The sequence below is a fragment of the Chiloscyllium plagiosum genome, chromosome 4 (genome assembly GCF_004010195.1).
Source record: "Chiloscyllium plagiosum isolate BGI_BamShark_2017 chromosome 4, ASM401019v2, whole genome shotgun sequence".
NCBI classification, from domain to species: Eukaryota; Metazoa; Chordata; class Chondrichthyes; order Orectolobiformes; family Hemiscylliidae; genus Chiloscyllium; species Chiloscyllium plagiosum.
Genome location: NC_057713.1, coordinates 95200296 through 95222668, shown reverse-complemented (window position 1 = coordinate 95222668; position 22373 = coordinate 95200296). Strand labels below are relative to the sequence as shown.

Below are 22373 nucleotides of genomic sequence, written 5' to 3'. Positions count from 1 at the left end.
GACCCAATACCAGCCACCACAGCGGACAGCTGGAACTGACAACCGGAAGCGCCAGAGACAGGCCACTATAAATGCCGGAGGAAACATCACAGAAGCGCTTCACAGGAGGCTCCCAAGCACTGAGGATGTCACCTAGACAGGGGACGAAACGTTTGCAAGACAAATCCCAGCTCGGCGAACAGAACCACAACAAAAGTGAAGTTATAAGAAGTCATCACAGACTTGAAACGTTAATTATTTTTCTCTTTCCATAGATGCTGCCAGAGCTGCTGATTTTCTTCGGCTTATTTTTTGTGGTTGAAAATGAGAACTATATCAGGCTCAAAAATATTTTGCCTGAAAACCGTACTGTGACATGCATATGTGAGTCGACTAACAATGTCCTTGGTACTATTTTATCTAGGATTGTGGCTAAGTTTGCAAAACAAGAAATAATAATTAGAGTATTAAAGGGCATCTGGGCCCTTTTCGATTATTTTAGGCCTAAGTAGATATCATTGGCAACCTTTTTTTTCTGTATAGGTAATAGGAAAATTTACCTCTTTCCAAGTAACATTTTAAATTAAGACTTCAGTTGACAAATCCATCCTTAAAAATACTGTGCCTGATGCACACCAATAATGGTTCATTTTGTTGTCATTTTGTGGACTTTTATCTAATGTAAGACACAGAAGGCTATCAGATTAAAATTAAACTCATTAAATTATTAATAATGATATCTGTGTATTGAAGGTGAGTACTTATTGCCTATATAACATAGAACAGACCCTTCGGTCCTCAATGTTGTGCTGACTTTTTATTATACTCTAAAATCAGACTAACCTAATTACCCTTCATTGTACTATCTTCCATATGCCTCATGTATCTGACTCTACTACCACTGCTGGTAGTGCATTCAATGCACCCACCACGCTCTGTGTAAAGAACCTACCTCTGATATATCCTCTAAACCTTCAACCAATCACCTTAAAATTATGCCCCCTTTTGACAGTCATTTCCACCCTGGGAAAATGTTTCTGGCTATCTACTCTACCTATGCCTCTCATCATCTTGTACATCTCTATCGAGTCACCTCTCATCCTTCTTGCTCCAATGAGAAAAGCCCTAGCTCCCTCAACCTTTCTTCATAAGACGGGTCCTCCGTCCAGGCAGCGTCCTGGTAAATCTCCTCTGCATCCTTTCTAAAGCTTCCACATCCTTCCTATAATGAGGGGACCAGAACTGAAAACAAAGTTCCAAGTGTGGTCTAATCAGGGCTCGATAGAGCTACAGCAGAACCTCGTGGCCCTTAAACTCAATGCCCCTGCTAATGAAAGCCAACACACCATACGCCTTCTTTACAATGCTATCAACTTAGGTCACAACTTTGAGGGATCTATGGACGTGGACTCAAAGATCTTTCTGTTCCTCCACACTGCCAAATATCCTGCTTTTAACCGTGTATTTTGCATTCAAGCTCGACTTTCCAAAGTGAATCACTTCACACTTTTCCAGATTGAATTCCATCCGTCATTTATCAGTTCAGTTCTGCATTCTATCAATGTTCCTTTGCAACCTACAACAACCGTCCACACTATTTGCCAATCCTTTGTGTCATCGGCAAACTTACTTACCTACCCTTTCACTCCCTCATCCATTTATAAAAATCACAAGGAGCAGAGATCCCAGAACCAGTTCCTGCGGAACACCACGGTCACTGAGCTCCAGGCTGAATACTTTCCATCTACCACCACCCTGTCTTCTATGGGCCATCCAATTCTGTTTCCAGACAGCCAGATTTCCCTCTATCCCATGCCTCCTTATTTTGTGAATGAGCATACCATGGGGAACTTTATCAAACGCCTTGCTAAAATCCTCGTACACCACATTCACTGCTCTACCTTCATCAATGTGTTTTGTCACATCCTCAAAGAATTCAATAAGGTTTGTGAGGCATGACCTGCCCCACACAAAGCCATGTTGACTATCTCTAATCAAACTATGATTTTCTAAATAATCATAAATCCTGTCTCTCAGAATCCTCTTCAATAATTTACCCATCACAGATGTGAGATTGACTGGACTGTAATTCTCAGGATTATCCTTATTCCCTTTCTTGAACAAGCGAATAACATTTGCCACCCTCCAATCATCTGGCACTATTCCAGTGGACAGTGAGGATGCAAAGATCATTGCCAAAGGCGCAGCAATCTCTTCCCTTGCTTCCTGTTGTAGCCTAAGGTATATCCTGTCTGGCCCAGAGAATTTATCTATCCTTACTATTTTCAAACTTTTCAAGCACAACATCTTTCTTGACATCAGCCTGTTCAAGCATATCAAACTGTTTCATGTTGTCCTCAGAAGCATCAAGGTCCCTCTCAACAGTGAATACTGAAGCAAAGTATTCATTGAGGACCTCCTTTATCTCTTCTGACTCTAAGTGCAAGTTCCCTCCACTATCCCTGATTGGTGCTATGCTCACTTTGATCTTCCTCTTGTTCCTCACATAAATCTTCAGATTTTCTTGAGGTGGTAGTGAAGCACATTCTTGAACTAATGAAGTCCATGCACAGTGCAATTAGAATGTAAATGTCAGGCTTTTGATCATGTTACAGCCAAGATGGTGTGCAACTTGGAAAGGAACTTTGAGGCAGTGATGCTCTCACATTTTTCTAGAGGTAAAGAATTTGCGTTATTTGAGAGGAAGAATGCTTGACAGATAGAAAATATGGCAATAACTATCACTCTTTTCTGGTTGTGTCTCAATTTGACAAAGGTTATGAAATCATTTTGGAATGCCACAACATCATCAAAACCCAACTGACCAAGTCACAGATTTACCACCCCAAGCGTAATTTTACAAATGCACAGTATTGATGGGAAGCAGAATTTCCAAGTCAGAAAATCACAAGCACGCTTAAAATAATCTTCATATCCAGACTTTGATATTGACAGTTTATTTTATTTATTTGTTATTGTCATCTCTCAGATATCCATAGCCTTTATCACAAACTTTTCTCACAACCTTTGGCAAAGAACTGGGCAAAAGATCTGTAAGTACTTGCACAATATGTCCACAATAGCATGTAAAGAAAAATGTACAGCAAACTTTGTTTTAACGGGCATCTTATCAACCAGCACTCTTGATAAACTCGCAAAAATTATATACTTCAAATACCGCAATCTATGAGTATTTAAAGTATAACAGTGACCTGTATACTCCCCACATTACATTTCTATTACTTATTGTGTGTTTTTACATTGATTTTACGACGTGCGTTGATGTTTTTACCTAGATTTTTCTGAGGGATGCTGATGTCTCGAAACTAGTTTTGGGTTTACTGCGGTTATGTGTGCTTCTTGATTATCTAGAATATTAGATCAATGGCACACTTCCAGTCCCACAGGTGCCAGCTAATAAAAAGGTTTGTTGTACAGATTTGAGAATAACTGGTTGGTTACAGACATTCGTTAGGAACCATCTTTCCAATGAGATGTTAAACTGAGGCCCTAGCTGTTCTCTCAGATGGATAAAAAGAAATTGCATGGCATTATTTTAAAGGACGGTACAAGAGTTTTCCCTGGTTTCCTGTGGACATTTATCATCCAATCAACACCCAAAATAAAAGTAAAAATATTACTGATGCTACAGTTTAAATAAAAACAGTGTTGGAGATGCTTACCAGGCCTGGCAGCACTGGTGGACAGTGTGAAGAAGAGCCATTTGCTGCCAGACCTGCACTTTGTTTTTAATTCCAAAAGATGCATTGTTTACAATTACATTGTGAGAGCTTACTTTGTTGAAAATTGGCTGCCTTGATTCTTAACAACAGTGACTACACTTCAGAAGTATTTCATTGGCTGGAAGGAGTTTTGGGACGTTCTGAGGTTGTAAAACGTGCAATATATAAACAGTATTTTTAAAAAGTCTTTTCTCCCTTTCTCAGTATAACGAAAGTACAGTTTATATAAACGTATATAAATATGTAGGAAGAAATTGGTGTCTAAATTATTGACCGCATGGAAGGAGAATTGCCTGAGCAGGATTTAACTTCAAGTCTAATTAAAATTATTGGACAATAAATTAGTACAAAACCAAATACATGAAAAAATACTGATTTTAAGGGAATGAGAATAAAATTAAGAAAAATAAACCAGAAATATTTACTACCAAATAGAACAGTGGAAATCATTTATCATGGCGATCAAGAGTATCCAGGAAAAATGTATCCTACTAAGTCAAAACAAGTCAGCAAAAATACACCATGGACAAATAAAGTAATCAGGACAAATGGGAAACTACAGGAAAGGGCATTGAATAAGTATACTAACAACAAAAGGTGACAAGAGCAAATGTTCTGAAAGTCCAAGAAGTGACAATTTGAAATTAAAGTCTCAAAGAATGTAAGAAGTAGTCAAATATTCTATAGATACACAAGTGAAAATCAGGATAGGCACAATAACAGGTACACATGATAAACTCAAAGATAATGACAACATGATGGCCAAAATAATAAGTATTTGTCTCAATATTTACCAAGGAAACTAACATAGTGGATGAGATATTAAGAGAGATCAAAAAGGTTATGAAGACATGAGAGAGTGGAAAGATTATTGACAAATTAAATCAAACTTAGAAGAGCAAAGGAGAAAGTGAGGACTGCAGATGCTGGAGATCAGAGCTGAAAATGTGTTGCTGGAAAAGCGCAACAGGTAGGCAGCATCCAAGAAGCAGGAGAATCGACGTTTCGGGCATGAGCCCTTCTTCAGGAATGAGGAAAGTGTGCCAAGCAGGCTAAGATAAAAGGTAGGGAGGTATCGTTGGATAGGCTAGCATTTATTGTCTGTCCTTAATTGCCCTGAGCGCTATTAAAAGTCAACTGCATTGCTGTGCATCTGGTGTGGATCTTTAATGAGCATACCACTTAGCCTCAGCATTAAACTGAAGTTTCCTGGGCTTGCTCTGTTTTTGTGCATACATAGGAATCACATTAGTTTGCCATTCGTCGGGCACTGTTCCATTTTATGGTGATATTCCATACACACATAATATTGCCTCTGCTTTATTCCCCTATTATGTTCTAACATGTCTTGATGCAGTGCACCAAACCCTCTCAAGACATGTTAGAACATAATAGGGGAATAAAGCAGAGGCAATATTATGTGTGTATGGAATATCACCATAAAATGGAACAGTGCCCGACGAATGGCAAACTAATGTGATTCCTATGTATGCACAAAAACAGAGCAAGCCCAGGAAACTTCAGTTTAATGCTGAGGCTAAGTGGTATGCTCATTAAAGATCCACACCAGATGCACAGCAATGCAGTTGACTTTTAATAGCGCTCAGGGCAATTAAGGACAGACAATAAATGCTAGCCTATCCAACGATACCCACATCTCATGAACGAACAAAATAAATAAATAAATAAATAGTCAAACATGTAAGAACTGATAAGATGGATTAGTCAGCATGGCCTGTAAAAGGAAAGATCAGACTTGACCAACCTTATTCAACAATTTAAAATAAAAGATTGGATAAAGGTAATGAAGTAATTGTAATACAGTAATTTTAAGTTTCAAAAAAACTTCTAATGAGGCGCTGCATGGTTGACTCCGGACTGGAGCATATTGATGCTGCTCCCTGGACCCAGCTCAATATGACACTTGATCTGGGATAGAAAACATGATTTCAATATTTATCCAGATCAGCAAATATTAAGAGGTGATGTTTCACAAGGATCAGTACTAGGATGACTTTTGTACACCATTTATATAAATTATTTAGTCATGGTAATCAAAAATACAATGTCAAAAAGCATTCATGGAGAAGCTCAACGAGCATATGTGAAATTAATGGAAGGATATGTTTTTGAGGGTTAGCGAAATAGGTGGGAGAAGGCTCATGTGGAACATAAAACACTAGCGAGGAACTGTTTCTTTGTTGAAATACAGTGCAGTTGCAGAGTTTATTAGATAAGGAAGGATTATCTGCCTGAAATCTTGGTTGCAGATGGCATATGTCATAGAAAAATGAAAGGAGAAAGATGAACATAGCAATACCATTCTGTAATTAGGTTAGAACATCATATGTGATCCAGTGTGTTTTCCCAAGATTTGTCATTCAAACAAATGAAATAGCATTTTGCCCATGTTCATGGTTCCCCAATTATATCTGGTTGAAATTTAGAATATATTGCAAGATTTAGCAATTTTACTTCCGCTATATACATTAATACATTACGCATATCTCAATATAAAACTGGATAATTACATGCAGTGTCTTATCAGGAAGATCACTTTGTACCCCATTGAACCACTTCATAATTATAAACTTTTTCATTTGACCAGTTCTCAGTTTTCAATTTTGTAAACAACAGAGCTTAAGCCTGTTCAGTAAGAACGAATGCACTTCAATTTAGACACCTTTCATGGTCTCGGGCAAATAGTTTGAAGTGGTAAAGATGTTCCAAAATTTGAAATAGTTGCCTAAAGCTGTTTAATTCTACTTACTGCACTACTCACTTCTACACCAATTATTTGAACGTAACACAAAAGCAAAACACTGCAGATGCAGTAAATCTGAAAGAAAAACAGAATAGTGGGAACACTCAGGTAACTTCTGGCAATAGGTTATAACTACTTCCTGACCACATCCCATGGACGAATAAAATAAATAAATAGTAAAACATTCATGAACTGGAATGATTGATTATTCAACATGGCTTGTAAAAGGAAAGATCAGAGTTGAGAATGTGGTGCTGGAAAAGCACAGCAGGTCAGTCAGCATCCGAGGAGCAGGAGAATCGATGTTTCGGGCATAAGACCTTCATCAACCAACATTATTCAACAATTGAAAATAACGGATTGGATAAAGGTAATGTAGTAGTTGTAATATTTTAAGTTTCGAATTCATCTTAACTACTGCTGACCCACTGAGCATTACCAACATTTCTGTATAATTGAGTTTTCTTTCCTGAAATCCAAATAATTACCACTTCCTTAAACTGCCTAGTGGCTTTGATATTTTAGCCTTGATGGCAGAGGGTTATTGGATACCAAGCACTAATTCTCCAATGGTACTGCAGGATAGACGGGGGCACCCATCTGTGTAATTACATCTACTGCAGATGTTAAAAGTGACTGCATGTCAAAAAGTAGGTTGATTGGCTTTGAGCCCTTTCGAGTGGTTCCAAGTTTATTAATTTAGCTATTTGGTCTATTATCTATGTCTGACAAAGAAGTTTGTACAGCTTAAGTTTACTCTCAAGCAGTTTGTTTTTATTTCAAAAGTACAGCATCTGCAATATTTTTCTTTTGTATTAAGTTCAAATATTCATCATGTTAAAATGAAGCAGTGAAGGCAAAAAAGAGCACAAACACCAATTTAAGTTACTGGAGCATCTATATTATTTCAAATATACATTGGACTCTAAGACATAAGCTTGGACACTTCAAGTGAACATCCCAAAAAATTTTAAACACAGTGAATGTTTTTGTCTCTTTCACAACATCAGGCAATGAATTTCAGAACACTACCCTTTGGGAAGAGCTATCAAGACATCCATTTTTTTTCTGACCATGTAATCTGCGTTGGTAGTTGATGAACAAAAGTTGTCATTCTCCTTACCTTCTGACAGTGAGACGCTAAAAGAAATGTAGCAAGAACAGAAAGTGCTAGAGATGACCAACAAGAGCAGGCCACTCTGCCCTTCAAACCTGCTCCACCACTCAAGATCACAGTTATGATTTTAACCTCATTTCTACATCCAGCATATTCTTGACAATCTGGTAATCAAGAATTTATCTGGTTGTGCCTTAAAAACATTCAAAGGTTCTGCGCGGAAATTCTAAAGAGAACTAAGGAGGTCCGGCAGCATCAACAGAGAGACACAATTAACATTGAATCCAATATGACTTCTTTGAAATTAAGAATCAAATTGGATTTGAGACATTAACATTCGTTCTCCAAAGACAGTCAGACCTCGTGAGTTTCTAAAGCAGTTTAGTAGTGTTGTATTTCAGACCACCAACATTTGTAGTACTTTGCTTTTATGAGAAAGAAATGTAATCAGTTATTGTGAAATTGACAACACACCTATAAAATAACTTAGTAATAGATGTAAATACATTCTTGTGTGTTTCACTTATGTTGTGGTGATGAGTTGTACTCCAGGTTTCATCTTGTGCCTTGATTTCTACATTTTACCACCTCCCCCCCCCAACCAACACACACACACACAGTGCTCGAGAAGTTGGGTATCGTGTACAGTTTTCATCCATGTATTTAAGAGAGGAAATGCTGGCATTTGAGGAAATTCAAGAGAGATTCACTCTGCTGATTCCTGGGATTAAGCAGTTGACTTCCCAAGACTGTCTTTCAGGCAAAGGAGCTGGACCCAAAGGAGTCAAGGCCTGCAGCAGATTAGTCGATCTTATAGAATGGTGAGGCAGGCTGAATGGACCAAATGGCTACTCCTGCCCCTGTTTATGTTATTTACTAACATAGTCAACGCAGAGTAGTGATTCTAGGGCTTGCACACCTCTAGCTACTGACAGATTTTGCTTTCTTTCATCCCTCTCAGTAAGGTGACATAGGTTCTCTATCCCCTAGGATAGCATTAATATTAATTTATAGTGACAAGACGACTTTATTCATGTAAACACAAGTCTGGAGGCCTTTTGGCACAATAATGATCCTGTCTTTTCAGCTGCAAGCAGGTTCAAGTGAGTTTTGATTGCCAAGGAAGGTGTTCAAAACACGGCTAAACAGGTTGAATATCAGTGTGCAAATTGTTCAAGCACAGGTCAGTTGGCAGGAGGTAAAAGCAGTATAGATTCCTGGTCTGCCACATCATGGAAGGATAACAGGGATGCAGAGTGAACAGATGCCCCTCGTTTTGAGGATCTGCCTTTCATGTTAGTTCTCAGGTCACCCCTATTCTGAGGGGTTCACCATCACTAGACATATCCAAACGTCGGTTAAAGGGTGCATTTTGCCAGCATAGCTGTGAGTCTCTGAACGCAATGTAACACACCACCAATCTCATGCACTCGGTGTAAAAGTTGTACCTCCAGCCTCCCCCTCTGCACCGGTCGCCATTTTGCTTCCCCACCCTCCCCTCGGCCAAAGAAAAGGCAGGGTGTGGGAGAAACCCGAGCCGTGCGACATTAAAATATTAAAGCATGATGGCAAGGCCCATCACGGAGAACTGACGCGGGAGAAAATAATGGCAATCTCTCCCGCACGCCGGCTCCCTTAACTACCTTCTCGCTCGCTCCAACCCCGCTGCCTCTCCACCGGCCGCCATTTTGTCTCCTGCTCCCGCCCCCGATGCGCCGCCCGCGCGCAAGCCGCCGATCCCGCACTCACTCACACACAACACAATAATAACATATATAAATATCTCAAAGTTCAGGGTATAAACAGAGGGGGGAAAATAATGCCGCGAGGCCGACCTCCTAAAACAACGATAAAGAACTCGGAGGCGGGTAAGTGGGCGACGTTTTATTCTGACATTTTTCTAACGAATTGTGTTGGAAGAGGGAGAGGCTTGAGGCCTGCTGCAGCCGGGGCCCCGGTCCCCGGTGATGAGGCCGGGGCGGGAGAGTAGCTCCTGTTGCTGGGGAGGGAGATGGCTGCAATATAGTCCCCGGATATTGTCCTCACACTCTCTCTCAGTCAGTCTGTGTGAGGGTAAGGAGGCGGAATGATATACCTATCTATCTATATCAATATGTAGTGTGTTTTTAAACCACCGCCGTCAATGGTTAAGAAGAAAATTAATCCCCCTCCCCTCACTGTCTCTGTTGTTATTAATACTAATGAACACAGCCTCTGAAGATTTGATCTAAGTGAGTGAATGTCCAGCTTTTGCATTTTAAGAAAAAGACAGTATTCGTGTTTAAAGCAACATGAAAATGGCCGCGTTTGCAAACTAAAAATAATTAAAAGAAAACTCTTCGTGCAAAATGCTGAGTTTTTGTTGGTACAAAATCAGGGATAAAACACAACCTCTCGCCCAGGTCTCCTTGTAGAATTATAGTCATATCACTCAGTGATTTAATAACTTTATTTTTGTCACATGTTTTTTGAAATAACAGTTGCTTTCCCCCGTCCTTCGTTTGTCTTCTCCCCTCCTCCCATTTGTTTCAGAAAATTCAGTTTTTGTCGGCTCTTTTTGAAATTAAGCAGATTATTTTCTCTGTCTCTTGACACTTCTCTCCCTGATGGTTTTGTTGTCCAGCTTTTATTGCCCCCCCCGCAGTTGTCATAAAATCACTGCAAGTCGTGCAGCAAAAGTTAATGGGGAGAAAAACTGCAAGACTTTGCTGAGAAAGTTATATTTTTGAAAAGTGATTTCTGTTTTTTTTAAAACCCATTTTTAATCTTTGCCCTGCATGGTTCATTCGTAATATTAATTGCCACAATTTACAGTAAAAAGCACAGGTTTTTATACTCTCGTGTTAGAGCTACTTGAAATTGAAAATATTAAATGTAAGTCAACAATCAACTTGTCATTTATTCCAAATAGAACAGATAGTTGAACTGTTTTCATTGAGAACTTCTTTATTCACCTGTGTTTAGATTTGTTCTTGTAGTACAGGATAAATTGAGATCTCGCTTGATCACAGTAGGCCAGACTCGATTGGTTATTAATGAAGGGTTGAAGCTGAGCTTGCACTCTTTGTATTTAAACCTTATCCTGATGTGCTTGCCCTACCTATTATAATTCCATATCCAAAAGATGAAAGGGTGAGCAGGAGAACCTTCATGTTGTATTTCTTTGTTTCTGAGCGAACAATTGTGTTTGAAACTTGTTTTTGTGTTATACTGGGTTTAGCATTGCAATCTTCCTTCCCAACAAGTACCTCCTCTAGCTTACCAGTCCGTTTCATACTCTCCTCTTCAATACGGTCCCTCTCATTTGTAAATACTGAAGAAAAGTACTCATTCAAAATCTCTCCTATCTCTTCCGACTCAATACACAGTCTCCCATTACTGTCCTTGATCGGACCTACCCTCGTTCTCGTCATTCTCATGTTTCTCACATATGCATAAAAGGCCTTGGGGTTATCCTTGATCCTACCCGCCAAAGATTTTTCATGCCCTTTCTTAGCTCTCCTAATCCCTTTCTTCAGCTCCCTCCTGGCTATCCTGTATCCCTCCAACGCTCTGTCTGAACCTTGTTTCCTCAACCTTATGTAAGCCTCCTTCTACCTCTTCACTAGACATTCAACCTCCCTCGTCAACCAAAGTTCCCTTGGTGGTGGTGGTAGTGGTGGTAGATATGACTAGGCCTTTTTTTTTATCTTTTAGTTCAAAAAGTAGGGGAGTAGTCATCCTCATTTGGAAGAATCTTCCTTTTAAACTCTTAAGCCAGATAAAAGATGAATCTGGACGGTATATACTGATCAAAGCCTTAATAAATGGAGAGGACTATGGTATTTTGAATCTTTATTGTCCCCTGGCACACCCTTTCAAATTTGTAACAGAAGCATTCTCCAAGTTGATGGCTTTTGGGGTCTGCCATACAATTATAGGATGAGATTTTAATTGTATTATGGACCCAGACAGATAGGATACCCAAGAGTACTATGGGTATATCTCTTAGATCCAGACAATTGGCGGATCTGAATAAGGAGCTAGGGCTAGTAGATGTGTGGAGGTGTCTTCACCCCCAGGACAGAGACTTTACTTTCTATTCTAACCCACACAAGTGTCATACTAGAATTGATATGTTCTTTGCTCCCTTGACCGTTTTGAATTCCAAATTGTCCTACAAAATAGGTAACATAGCAATTTCTGATCATGCCCCAGTATATATGGAAGTTAAGACTAGAGACGATGGGACAGACCCCTGACATTGGCGTATGGATTCCTTTTTAATGAAGGATAGCAAATTTATAAAGCATTTCTCTCAAGCACTCAAAATCTTTTTGGAAATTAATTTAGGTACGGCCAGTAACACGTCGACCATTAAGAAACAAAGAAATACAACATGATGTGGTAGACCATTAAGGCTTAGATTAGATTACTTAGTGTGGAAACAGGCCCTTCGGCCCAACAAGTCCACACCGACCCTTCGAAGAGCAACCCACAAAGACCCATTCCCCTACATTTACCCCTTCACCTAACACTACGGTAAATTTAATATAGCCAATTCACCTAACCTGCACATTTTTGGACTGTGGGAGGAAACTGGAGCACCCAGAGGAAACCCATGCAGACACGGGGAGAATGTGCAAACTCCATACAGACAGTTGTCTGAGGCAGGAATTGAACCCGGGTCTCTGGTGCTCTGAGACAGCAGTGCTGACCACTGTGCCATCGTGCCGCTTATGTGCAAGGTTTGATCACTTCATATTCCGCGACCCAGAAAAGACAAAAGGGAGAACTCGCTTGAGGCTCGCTTGAAGGCAGCTGGGCTCATGCCCGAAGTGTCGATTCTCCTGATCCTTGGATGCTGCCTGACCTGCTGCGCTTTTCCAGCAACACATTTTCAGCTATGTTGAAAGGCCCTCTATTACTAAGTTACAAAGGATCACAGCCCTAAGGACAGCCTTGGATACCACACTTACCCAAACAGCAAAGAGGGAAATATTCTTTGCAAAGACTATATGAATATGGTGACAAGTCTGGCACATACCTAGTGTATCTTGCTAGGACAAAAAAGCTCCTCAAGCTGTCACGTCCATTAGGAAAAGCGCTGATACTCTGATTTGTGATCGTGAAAGGATCAACACAGTCTTTAGAAAGTTCTGTTTTGAACTGTATAAATCACATGACTGTGAGGATAGAACTAAGAAGATGGAGTCTTTCTTTAAAAACTTGGCCTTTCTGGATTTAACCTCTGAGCAGGTGTCGATCCTGAACGCGCCCCTGGTAACCCAGCAATTAGACAACTTCAGAGTGGCAAAGCACCTGGACCAGATGGATTCCAGGTTGAATTTTATAAAGAATTCATAGGGAAGCTGGCTGGTCCACTTATAGACATGTATAATTACTCACACAGTCAAGGCTGTCTCCCGCCTTCATTGAGAGAAGCAAATATTTCTCTCGTTTTTAAAAAAGGAAAGGCCCCATATAGACCAATATCCTTGCTAAATGTAGATTTTAAAATCCTTTCTAAAATGTTAGCAATAAGATTGGAGAGTCTTACCATATATCATAAAAGAGGACCAGACAGGGTTTATCAAGGGCCGTAGATCATCTAACAACATTAAAAGGGTCTTAAATATGATTCAAGTCTGTCAACAGGAAAGAATACCGGGGATAGTTGTCTCCTTGGATGCAGAGAAGGCATTTGATCGGGTTGAATGGTCCAATCTTTTTTACAGATTGGAAAGGTTTGGTGTTGGAGAGGTATTTTCTAAATGGATCTCAATGCTATACAGTGACCCCAAAGCAGCCATAATTACCAATGGTTTAGGTTCGGATAACTTCAGCGTGGGTAGGGGCTGTCGTCAGGGATGTCCTCTCTCACCAGTATTATTCACGCTAATAATTGAACCTCTAGCAGAAGCTATAAGAACTCTTAACATAGTGGCTCTGAGGTTTGGTTTGGGTAAATATAAAATCACTGCCTATGCAGGTGATGTCCTCCTGTTTGTAAGTAATCCTCTGATATCCGTACCCTGCTTAATTCAAGTAATTAATCTATTTAGTACGTTCTCAGGCTACAAAATCAATTTTATGAAATCAGAGGCCATGCCATTGGGTGGTCTCGCTCGTATATCCAGTTTTCGGATGGATCTTGTTTTCCCTTTCGGTGGTCACTGGAGGGTTTTCTATACTTAGGTATTTTTATCACCCCAGTATTTGGTCAACTGTATGAAGCCAATTTTATGCACCTATGAGAGAAAATAAGGCAGGACCTTCAATGCTGGGGAGATCTCCCAATATCCTGGTTAGGCAGAGTAGCTCTAGTTAAAATGAATATTCTGTCTCTTTTCTCTTATATCCTATGAGAATGCTCCTCTGCTGTTGCTGAGACTGACGTTACGTAAACTACATGGCTGGCTTGGTTCCTTTATTTGGAATCATAGATGGTCCCTTATCAAATTAGAAAAGCTACAGCTTCCACAAGCAAGGGGAGGACTGCAGTTTCCAGACTTTAGGAGGTATCAGTTGAGCTCTCTATTAGGCTGTGTAGCCGATTGGGTCTCTTGTGACCCACAATCAATCTGGTTAGATATCGAGACCTCCCAAGCAAAGTGTCCCCTCATCAATCTTTTATTTGTAAATAAGATGACAGCGATTATGGACTATTGTAAAAACCCTATTGTATTAAATACAATTAAAGCCTGGAGGATAATGTGGGAAGATGAGGGTAACTTACAAAAAACCTCTCCTTATACTCCTATACTGGGAGCATGGGGTTTTCAGCTAGGGCAGACAGATGCTACATTTAAAACCTGGAGGTCCAGAGGTGTCTCTCATTTAGGGGGCCTGTTTGATCGGGAGGTTATGATGTCTTTTGAGTAGCTGCACCAGAAGTTTGGACTGCCTAATGGAGACCTTTTTCGGTATTTCCAAATATGAGATTATATGCAGAAGAAGACCACATTATTAGACAGTCCCTACAAATTGGATAGAGAGAAAAGAATGCAATGGCCAATGGGTCCACCCTCGGTCAGTACTCTTTATCACTCATTACGTAATGAGGTATCGAAAGACATGAAACGACTGTTTAAAATATGGAACCAGGAATTGGGGTTAGAAATCCCTTTAGAAATGTGGGAGGACATCTGGGAAAATGCCAGAAAGATCTCTATTTGGATTTGGATTTGGATGGGGATATGAATAGAAAGGGTTTGGAGGGATATGGGCAGGATGCTGGAAGGTGGGACTAGATTGGCTTGGGATGTGTGGACGGGTTGGACCGAAGGGTCTGTTTCCATGCTGTACATCTGTATGACTCTATGAACTCAAGCTATTCAATTAAAGATAATCCACAGGGCTCATATAGCACCAGGACGACTGGCAAAATTTAGGGTCGGAGCATCCCCAATGTGTCCTAAATGTAAAATAGAAGTGGGCACTCTCACGCACTGTTTATGGACATGTCACAAGATCTGCAAATATTGGGACAGAATAGCAAATGCTCTGACAGAAATCTTGGGAATGGAGATTGGATTGGATCCAGTGTCTCTTCTCCTGGGCTTTTCAAATCTGCCCTCCTTGGATGTGCACGGGAGGAAATTATTCTCCATTCTCTCTTTTTGTGCAAGGAAAAATATCTTAGTGAGTTGGGTAGCTGAGGGCCCTCCAGGACTTTTGAATTGGCATAGGTTAATCATGGAATCCATCCCCCTTGACTTCCTCACAAATATGGTGCACCAAAAAACTGAATTATTCTATAAAACATGGCAGCCCTTTTTGAACTATATAGACACAGATATTTCGGCTATATTGTCAAGGGCTTTTGTCTAGCTGTGGTCGTGGTTCTGGCTGGTCCGGGAGCCCCCCCAGCGGAGGAATCCCATATAAATATGGGTTTTATTATGATTTGATGTTAATCCATTTTGAGTACATATTTAATTATTACATAAAATATCTTACATTACTAGTAAGACATTATGCTTTGGTTGTTTGTAGGATAGATTAGTAGCTAGCTGTGTTTTTTTTCCTTTTTTTCTTTTGTGTTTTGGCTTTAATTTCTTTTTTATATATTTAATTGTATATTAGTGTTTATATTTGTTTGTATTATTTTGGAATTTGTAAAAAAAAAAGTTTAAAAAATCTCTTTTCTTTCAATAAAAATACCTATAAAAAGTGTGAAAGGGTACTTCCTTTCATACTAACAGAGTCTTTTATGATTTGTCTTGCATAAGGCTGCTAAATTATCCATAGTCATTAGTATTGCCAAGAACTGTTTGTAGCCCTTTTTTTAAAAAAAATCTACTTTCAGAAGTGAATATACAATGTACTTTATTTCACCACGTAATGAATAAGAATGCCCTAAAATGATTATTTCAGAGTAATTCTCTGCCGAATATTTAAATTTTAGATTTTTGAGTTAAAGAAATGCTGACATTGTGTTCAGCAAGGTACAAATGGAGCAATGAGGCTCTAGAAAGGAGAAAAATTGAAAGGTGCCCTGAAAGAAGTCTTCAAGATTTCAGAAGGGGTTGATAAGTTAGACATATAGAAGATATTTCCAGTTGTGCTAAAACCCCAATTAGGAACTTGCAGGATAGTAAGTTGTAAATCCAGAAAGGTATTCAGAAGCCCTTTGAACAAAGGGCTGCTTAACTGTGGAACATGTAATTTACTACAAAGAGTAGTTTAGCCAACTAGTACAGGCACAATTTAGTCACTTGGTAGTTTAGAACTTGTATTTTTGGAAAAAAAACAGCAGACATGTTAATGAAGCTTTTCATTTTGCAGCTATCAGAACATAGACAAGAATACCATATTTGAAAGGGAGCAACAAGTTATATTGCATACTTGTTCTCTTTTCAATGGCTACTTCTAAGGAACCCACTCCAATATTTCCTTAACATTTGAAATAAATCTATTTTTCTACAATCCTTCAGAGCCTAAGTACGCTAAGCAATATTAAGCATAAAGTGTCCTCATAACAATAAATACAAGCAGAAGAAATGTGTAGGAGGACATGGTGGTGGGGTTAGGTGAAAAAGGTTAGGACATGGAAGAAGTCTTGAGAGGAGCATTACTGCCAACATAAATCATATAGCCTGCTTTTGTGCTGTATATACTGTACCTACTCTAGGTTTTCATGATTCAGAGATGCCGGTGTTGGACTGGGGTGTACAAAGTTAAAAATCACACAACACCAATAGTCCAACAGGTTTAATTGGAAGCACACTAGCTTTCGGAGTGACGCTCATTCATCAGGTGATTCATCAGACAATCACCTGATGAAGGAGCGTCGCTCCGAAAGCTAGTGTGCTTCCAATTAAACCTGTTGGACTATAACCTGATGTTGTGTGATTTTTAACTAGGTTTGCATAGCCCTTAAGCTGTACTGTCAGATTGATGTGTCCTGAGTTTAGATTTTTGAAGTTGTTTCAATCCCTCCAGTTTTTGTACTGTTTAGTCTACAGTACTTGCACATTGATATTTGCCAAAGGGGATAAAATATTAGACGGGTACAGTTGTGTGGACAGCAGTGTCAACAACCTCTTAGAACCTTAGCAGTAGTCAGAACTTTTGATGAAGTTTTTTGTAAACTCTTCTTTTTCCTCAGGTCAGTCGTCCATGCAATTTTTTGGGATGATTTGTTACACAAAGCTGCACAAGGTCAAAAAGATCATCATTAAAATGCTGGAATAACTGAGAGATCAGACATCAAGGGTGGGAAACATAATCTAAATATATGTTTCCTGACCTGAGCTTTTCCAGCACTTGCCCTTTACACTTCAGATTTTCAGAAACTTAAGTATTTTGCCCTTTTAAAGAGGTTTGAAACTAGAAATTTGTCCTAAAAAAAGTGAACTCTTTATATAGGAATTGAGACCATTGCCTAGGAGCAAAAGCAATCTGATGGTGGGCTCATTGTCCAAATACTTTGATAGAATTGTGTTTGGAAAGCACAGCAGGTCAGGCAGCATCCAAAGAACAGGATGCTGCCTGACCTGCTGCACTTTTCCAGCAACACATTTTCAGCTCTGATCTCCAGCATCTGCAATCCTCACTTTCTGCTAGACTTGTGCTTGGGTCAAACAACAATGCCTCTGACGAACGGGAATGTCTAGCCAATCTTGAGACAGACACTAAAACAATAAAAACAAAACTGAAAAATATACTATTTTATAATATAAACATTTAAAATTTCTCCTCTTCATATTTTTCTTTAATTCTTTTGAAACAAGTAGTCTGTGAAGACCTGGTGTGTTGTTCTGCATTATTTACTTCTGGTGCAGTCAGTGTCAATTCTAGGCCATGTCTTGATGCAAAATGTTTTAGGGCAAATTTGGAAGAGTGGTCTATGCTTGCAGCATATGAAATGAGGCCTGACACTCCTTTGGATTTAGTTTTAATTTTTTAAAAATTCATTTGTATGATGTGGATGTCACCGGCTGGGTCAGCATTTATTGTCCATAGTGAGTTGCCTGTGAGAAAGTGATGTTGAACTGCCTTCTTTAACTGCTGCAGGCCATGTGTTGTACGCAGACCCACAGCGATTTCATGGATATTGGCCTCAGACTTCAGAACAAAAGTGAAAAGTGCAATTCTGACAAAGCAATCACAAAAATAGTGGAGGTAGATTTTATCATGCTTTTTAAAGGGAAACTGTATAAGCATCTCAAAGAAAAAGAAATTGTGGTGGGGAAAGAGTTTGCGAGTGAGGCTAGCTAAATTGCTCTTTAAAAGAGTTAACATGGGCTGAATGACCATCTTCTGTGTAATCTTTCTATGGTTCTCTTGTCACCTATTGCCTTCAAGCTGGTGAAAAATGTGCCAATATGTTCAATATTTTCTGTTTTTAACTGATGTCTGAGGTTATTCTACAATGCACACTATTAGTGCTTACTATTTTACCTAAACTTGCAGTTAACCAGCAGAATAACAAAGGGGCATACGTTAGGTACAGGGCAACCCCTCTATCCGTGGAATTGTTTTCCACTGTTTCTGTTACCCGTGGTTTACTGTGGCCTGAACATATAGGGAACCTTACGGAACCAGGGGGCTGCTGGGAAGGTAATTTTCCCATTTAAATGAATGGGGTCACTTCTATTCGTGGTTTTGGGCTTCCACAGTAGGTCTCAGAACGTATCCCCCATGAGTATCCCCCTGTATAGACAACTGGGATCAAATGAATCTCTTGAAGACTCTAAAGGAAGTAGGAACATTTTTAAGAGGGTAAGCAGGAGGGCAAAATAGAGATAGCCTTGGCAGGTAAGGTTAAGGATAATCCAAAGAGATTCTGCAAGTACATTAAGAGCAACTAGGCAGACAATAGGCTCGTTAAAGGTCAATGAGATCGTCTACATGCGGAAACATATGCGATGGGGAAGATACTACATACCGTATAAACTTGTGTACAGGTCGATATCATATATTAGTTGATCCCTTATTTTTGGCCAAAAACTCTGGTATTTTTCATATACCTCATGTATACGTTGACCCTAGTTTGTTTTTTTAGGGGTCTCTTTCTGACCATATATGTAGCCTTAAAGGGTATGTTTTGATTCAAATGCAATACCTGTGTCATCAAGTGTTACGTGCACCAGTATATATTGGCGCAATGTGATTTTGAAATGGTTAAATTGAATGCTGATAACTATGTATACTGTGTGAGTGTATGTATATGTGTATAAAAATATATTATTCTAGGTAATCCAAGATGGACGATGGGAAAAATCTCTGGCGGTAACAGGCTGGTTTTTTGAGGTATTTTAGGTGTTGGAGGTGATTTCCTTGAATTCCAGGAGCATCAATTATTGTTTTACATGCTGTGGCATTGTTTTGAAACATTTGGAGAAAAAAAAAAGTCAAAACAACAGCACTTTTAAAAGGGAGAGGAACAGACAAAGGCAGCACACATGGTGAGGTCAGTGCAGGACAGAGAGAGAGAGAGAAACCCACACTGCTAACTGACACGGCAGTGAACCTGCACAGTTACTACCTTAGCCGTTCGAATTCATGTATCGCTGGACATCGGAGTGCATCTGGGAAAATTAACAAACAGTGAAATTCACAACTGATCTTGAACTGTTTGGGAGAGGTCATAGCACCGAACCCGATAAGTGAATATTTTAAAGTGTGGCCTTGCAGTAAGTCTGCAGTAGTGAGTAGAGTGCATTCTTTCTTGATTTTATATATTTTATTGAGATATGTCTCTTGATTAAAGTTAAAATATAAGCCATAAGTATTAATTTAACTCTGAGCAGTATTTTGTAGAGGAATAAGACGGTGCTATTTTCTGGGTCTGTAGATTGTGAAGGAGCAAAAATGGCCTTTAGTAGTGACATACTCTTAGAGTCATAGAGATATACAGCATGGAAACAGACCCTTTGGTCCAACCTGTCCATGCCGACCAGATATCCCAATCCAATCTATGCAAGGACTGCACAAAATACTACATAGGACAAACAGGAAGACAGCTAATGTTGCAATTGTACCTGCCTCCACCACATCCCCTGGCAGCTCATTTCATACATGTACCTCCCTCTACGTGAAAAGTTGCCCCTTAGGTCTGTTGTATATCTTTTCCCTCACCCTAAACCTATGCCGTCTAGTTCTGGACTCCCTGACCCCAGGGAAAAGACTTTGTCTGTTTATCCTATCCATGCCCCTCATAATTTTGAAAACCTCTATAAGGTCACCCCTCAGCCTCCGATGCTCCAGGGAAAACAGCCCCAGCCTGTTCAGCCTCTCCCTATAGCTCAAATCCTCCAACCCTAGCAATATCCTTGTAAATCTCCTCTTGTTGGATTTGGGAATTTAGGGAGAGTTTATTGGTTACTGAGGATTATATCTGCAATAAATGCCGTTGGTTGCGAATCCTATCGGATCAAATGGATCTGTTAGAGAGACAGAGGCAATGAGGAATTAACAAGAGCAAGGGGATGTGATGGATGGCTGTTCTAGGAAAGGAAAAAAGTTGCAGATACAGACACATAATTGAATTAACTCCAGGAAAGGTAAGAGAGGTAGGCAGTTAGTGCAGGAATCTTCTGTGGCTATCCCCATTTCAAACAAGTATGCTGATTTGGAAAATGTAGGGGATGATGGATTCTCAGGGGAATGTAGCAAGAGCAGACAAATTTCTGGTATCGAGACTGGCTCTAATGCAATGAGGGGTATGTCAGGTTGCAAGAGATCAATTGTGTTAGGGGACTCTCTAGTCCGAGGCACAGACAGACTGTGTGGCCAGCAGCAGAAAATCAGAATGGTGGGTTGCCTCCCTGGTGCCAGGATCAAGGATGTCTCCGAGAGGGTGCAGAACGTTCTCACGGGGGAGAGGTCATTGGAATCAATGACCTAGGAAGGGAAAAGGATGAGATTCTGAAGGGAGACTATAGAGAGTTAGACAGGAGTTTAATTACTTGAGAGGAGTAATATCTGGATTACTCATGGTGTTACGAGCTAGTGAGGGTAGTAATAGGATAGAGCAGACGAATGCATGTGTGGGAGAAGGATTCACATTTTTGGATCATTGGACTCTCTTCTGGGGCAGAAGTGACCTGTACAAGAAGGACAATTGCACCTGAATTGGAAGGGGGCTAACATACTGGTAAGGAGATTTGCAAAAGCTGCTCAGGAGGATTTAAACTAGTAAGGGGGAACCCAGGGAGATAGTGAGGAAAGAAATCAATCTGAGACTGGTACAGTTGAGAACAGAAGCAATTCAAACAGTCAGGGCAGGTAGGGACAAAGCAGAGAACAAGGTAGGACAGATAAATTAAATTGCATTTATTTCAATGCAAGAGACCTAAGAGGGAAGGCAGATAAACTCAGGGCATAATTAAGAACATGGGGCTGGGATATTATAGCAGTTACGGAAACGTGGCTCAGGGATGGACAGGACTGGCAGTTTAATGTTCCAGAATACAAATGCTACAGGAACAACAGAAAGGGAAGCAGAGAGGAGGGGAAGAGGCATTTTTGTTAAGGGATAGCTGTTGTGGTTCTGTTCGCCGAGCTGGGAATTTGTGTTGTCCCCTGTCTAGGTGACATCCTCAGTGCTTGGGAGCCTTCTGTGATGTTTCCTCTGGCATTTATAGTGGTTTGTCTCTGCCGCTTCCGGTTGTCAGTTCCAGCTGTCCTTTGCAGTGGTCGGTATATTGGGTCCAGGTCGCTGTGCTTATTGATTGAATCTGTGGATGAGTGCCATGCCTCTAGGAATTCCCTGGCTGTTCTCTGTTGAAATGCTCTTGATGTATGGTAGTGTGGCTAGTCCTTTGGGTTGTGGCATGTCCTCATTCCGTTGTCTTTCCCTTAGGCATCTGTTGATGAAATTGCGGGGGTATCCGTTTTTGGCGAATACATTGTATAGGTGTTCTTCCTCTTTTTGCAGTTCTGGTGTACTGCAGTGTGTTGTGGCCCTTTTGAACAGTGTCTTGATGCAACTTCTTTTGTGTGCGTTGGGGTGGTTGCTTTCGTAGTTCAGGACTTGATCTGTGTGTGTGGCTTTCCTGTATACCTTTGTGGTGAATTCTCCGTTAGGTGTTCTCTGTACCATCACGTCTAGGAATGGGAGTTGGTTGTCCTTTTTCTTCCTGTCTAGTGAATCGGATTCCTATGAGCGTGGCGTTGATGATCCGGTGTGTGTTCTCTATTTCTGTGTTTTTAATGATTACAAAGGTGTCATCCACATATCTGACCCAGTGTTTGGGTTGAATTTGCGGTAAGACTGTTTGTTCTAATCTTTGTATTACTGCTTCTGCTATGGGTGAGATGGGTGAGGTACAGAAAACGA

General features: G+C 40.1%; 1 protein-coding gene across 2 annotated transcripts in view; it reads left to right on the top strand.

The window, feature by feature from the left end:
* Positions 1 to 9316: 9316 nt before the first annotated feature.
* Positions 9317 to 22373, top strand: part of LOC122549212 (zinc finger protein 236-like) — a 159007-nt gene continuing 145950 nt past the window's right edge. For both annotated transcript variants that reach the window (XM_043688635.1, XM_043688634.1), the window contains exon 1: positions 9317 to 9471. In XM_043688635.1, the coding sequence (XP_043544570.1) occupies positions 9423 to 9471 (49 nt within the window). In that variant the 5' untranslated portion in view covers positions 9317 to 9422. The remainder of the gene's footprint in view (positions 9472 to 22373) is intronic.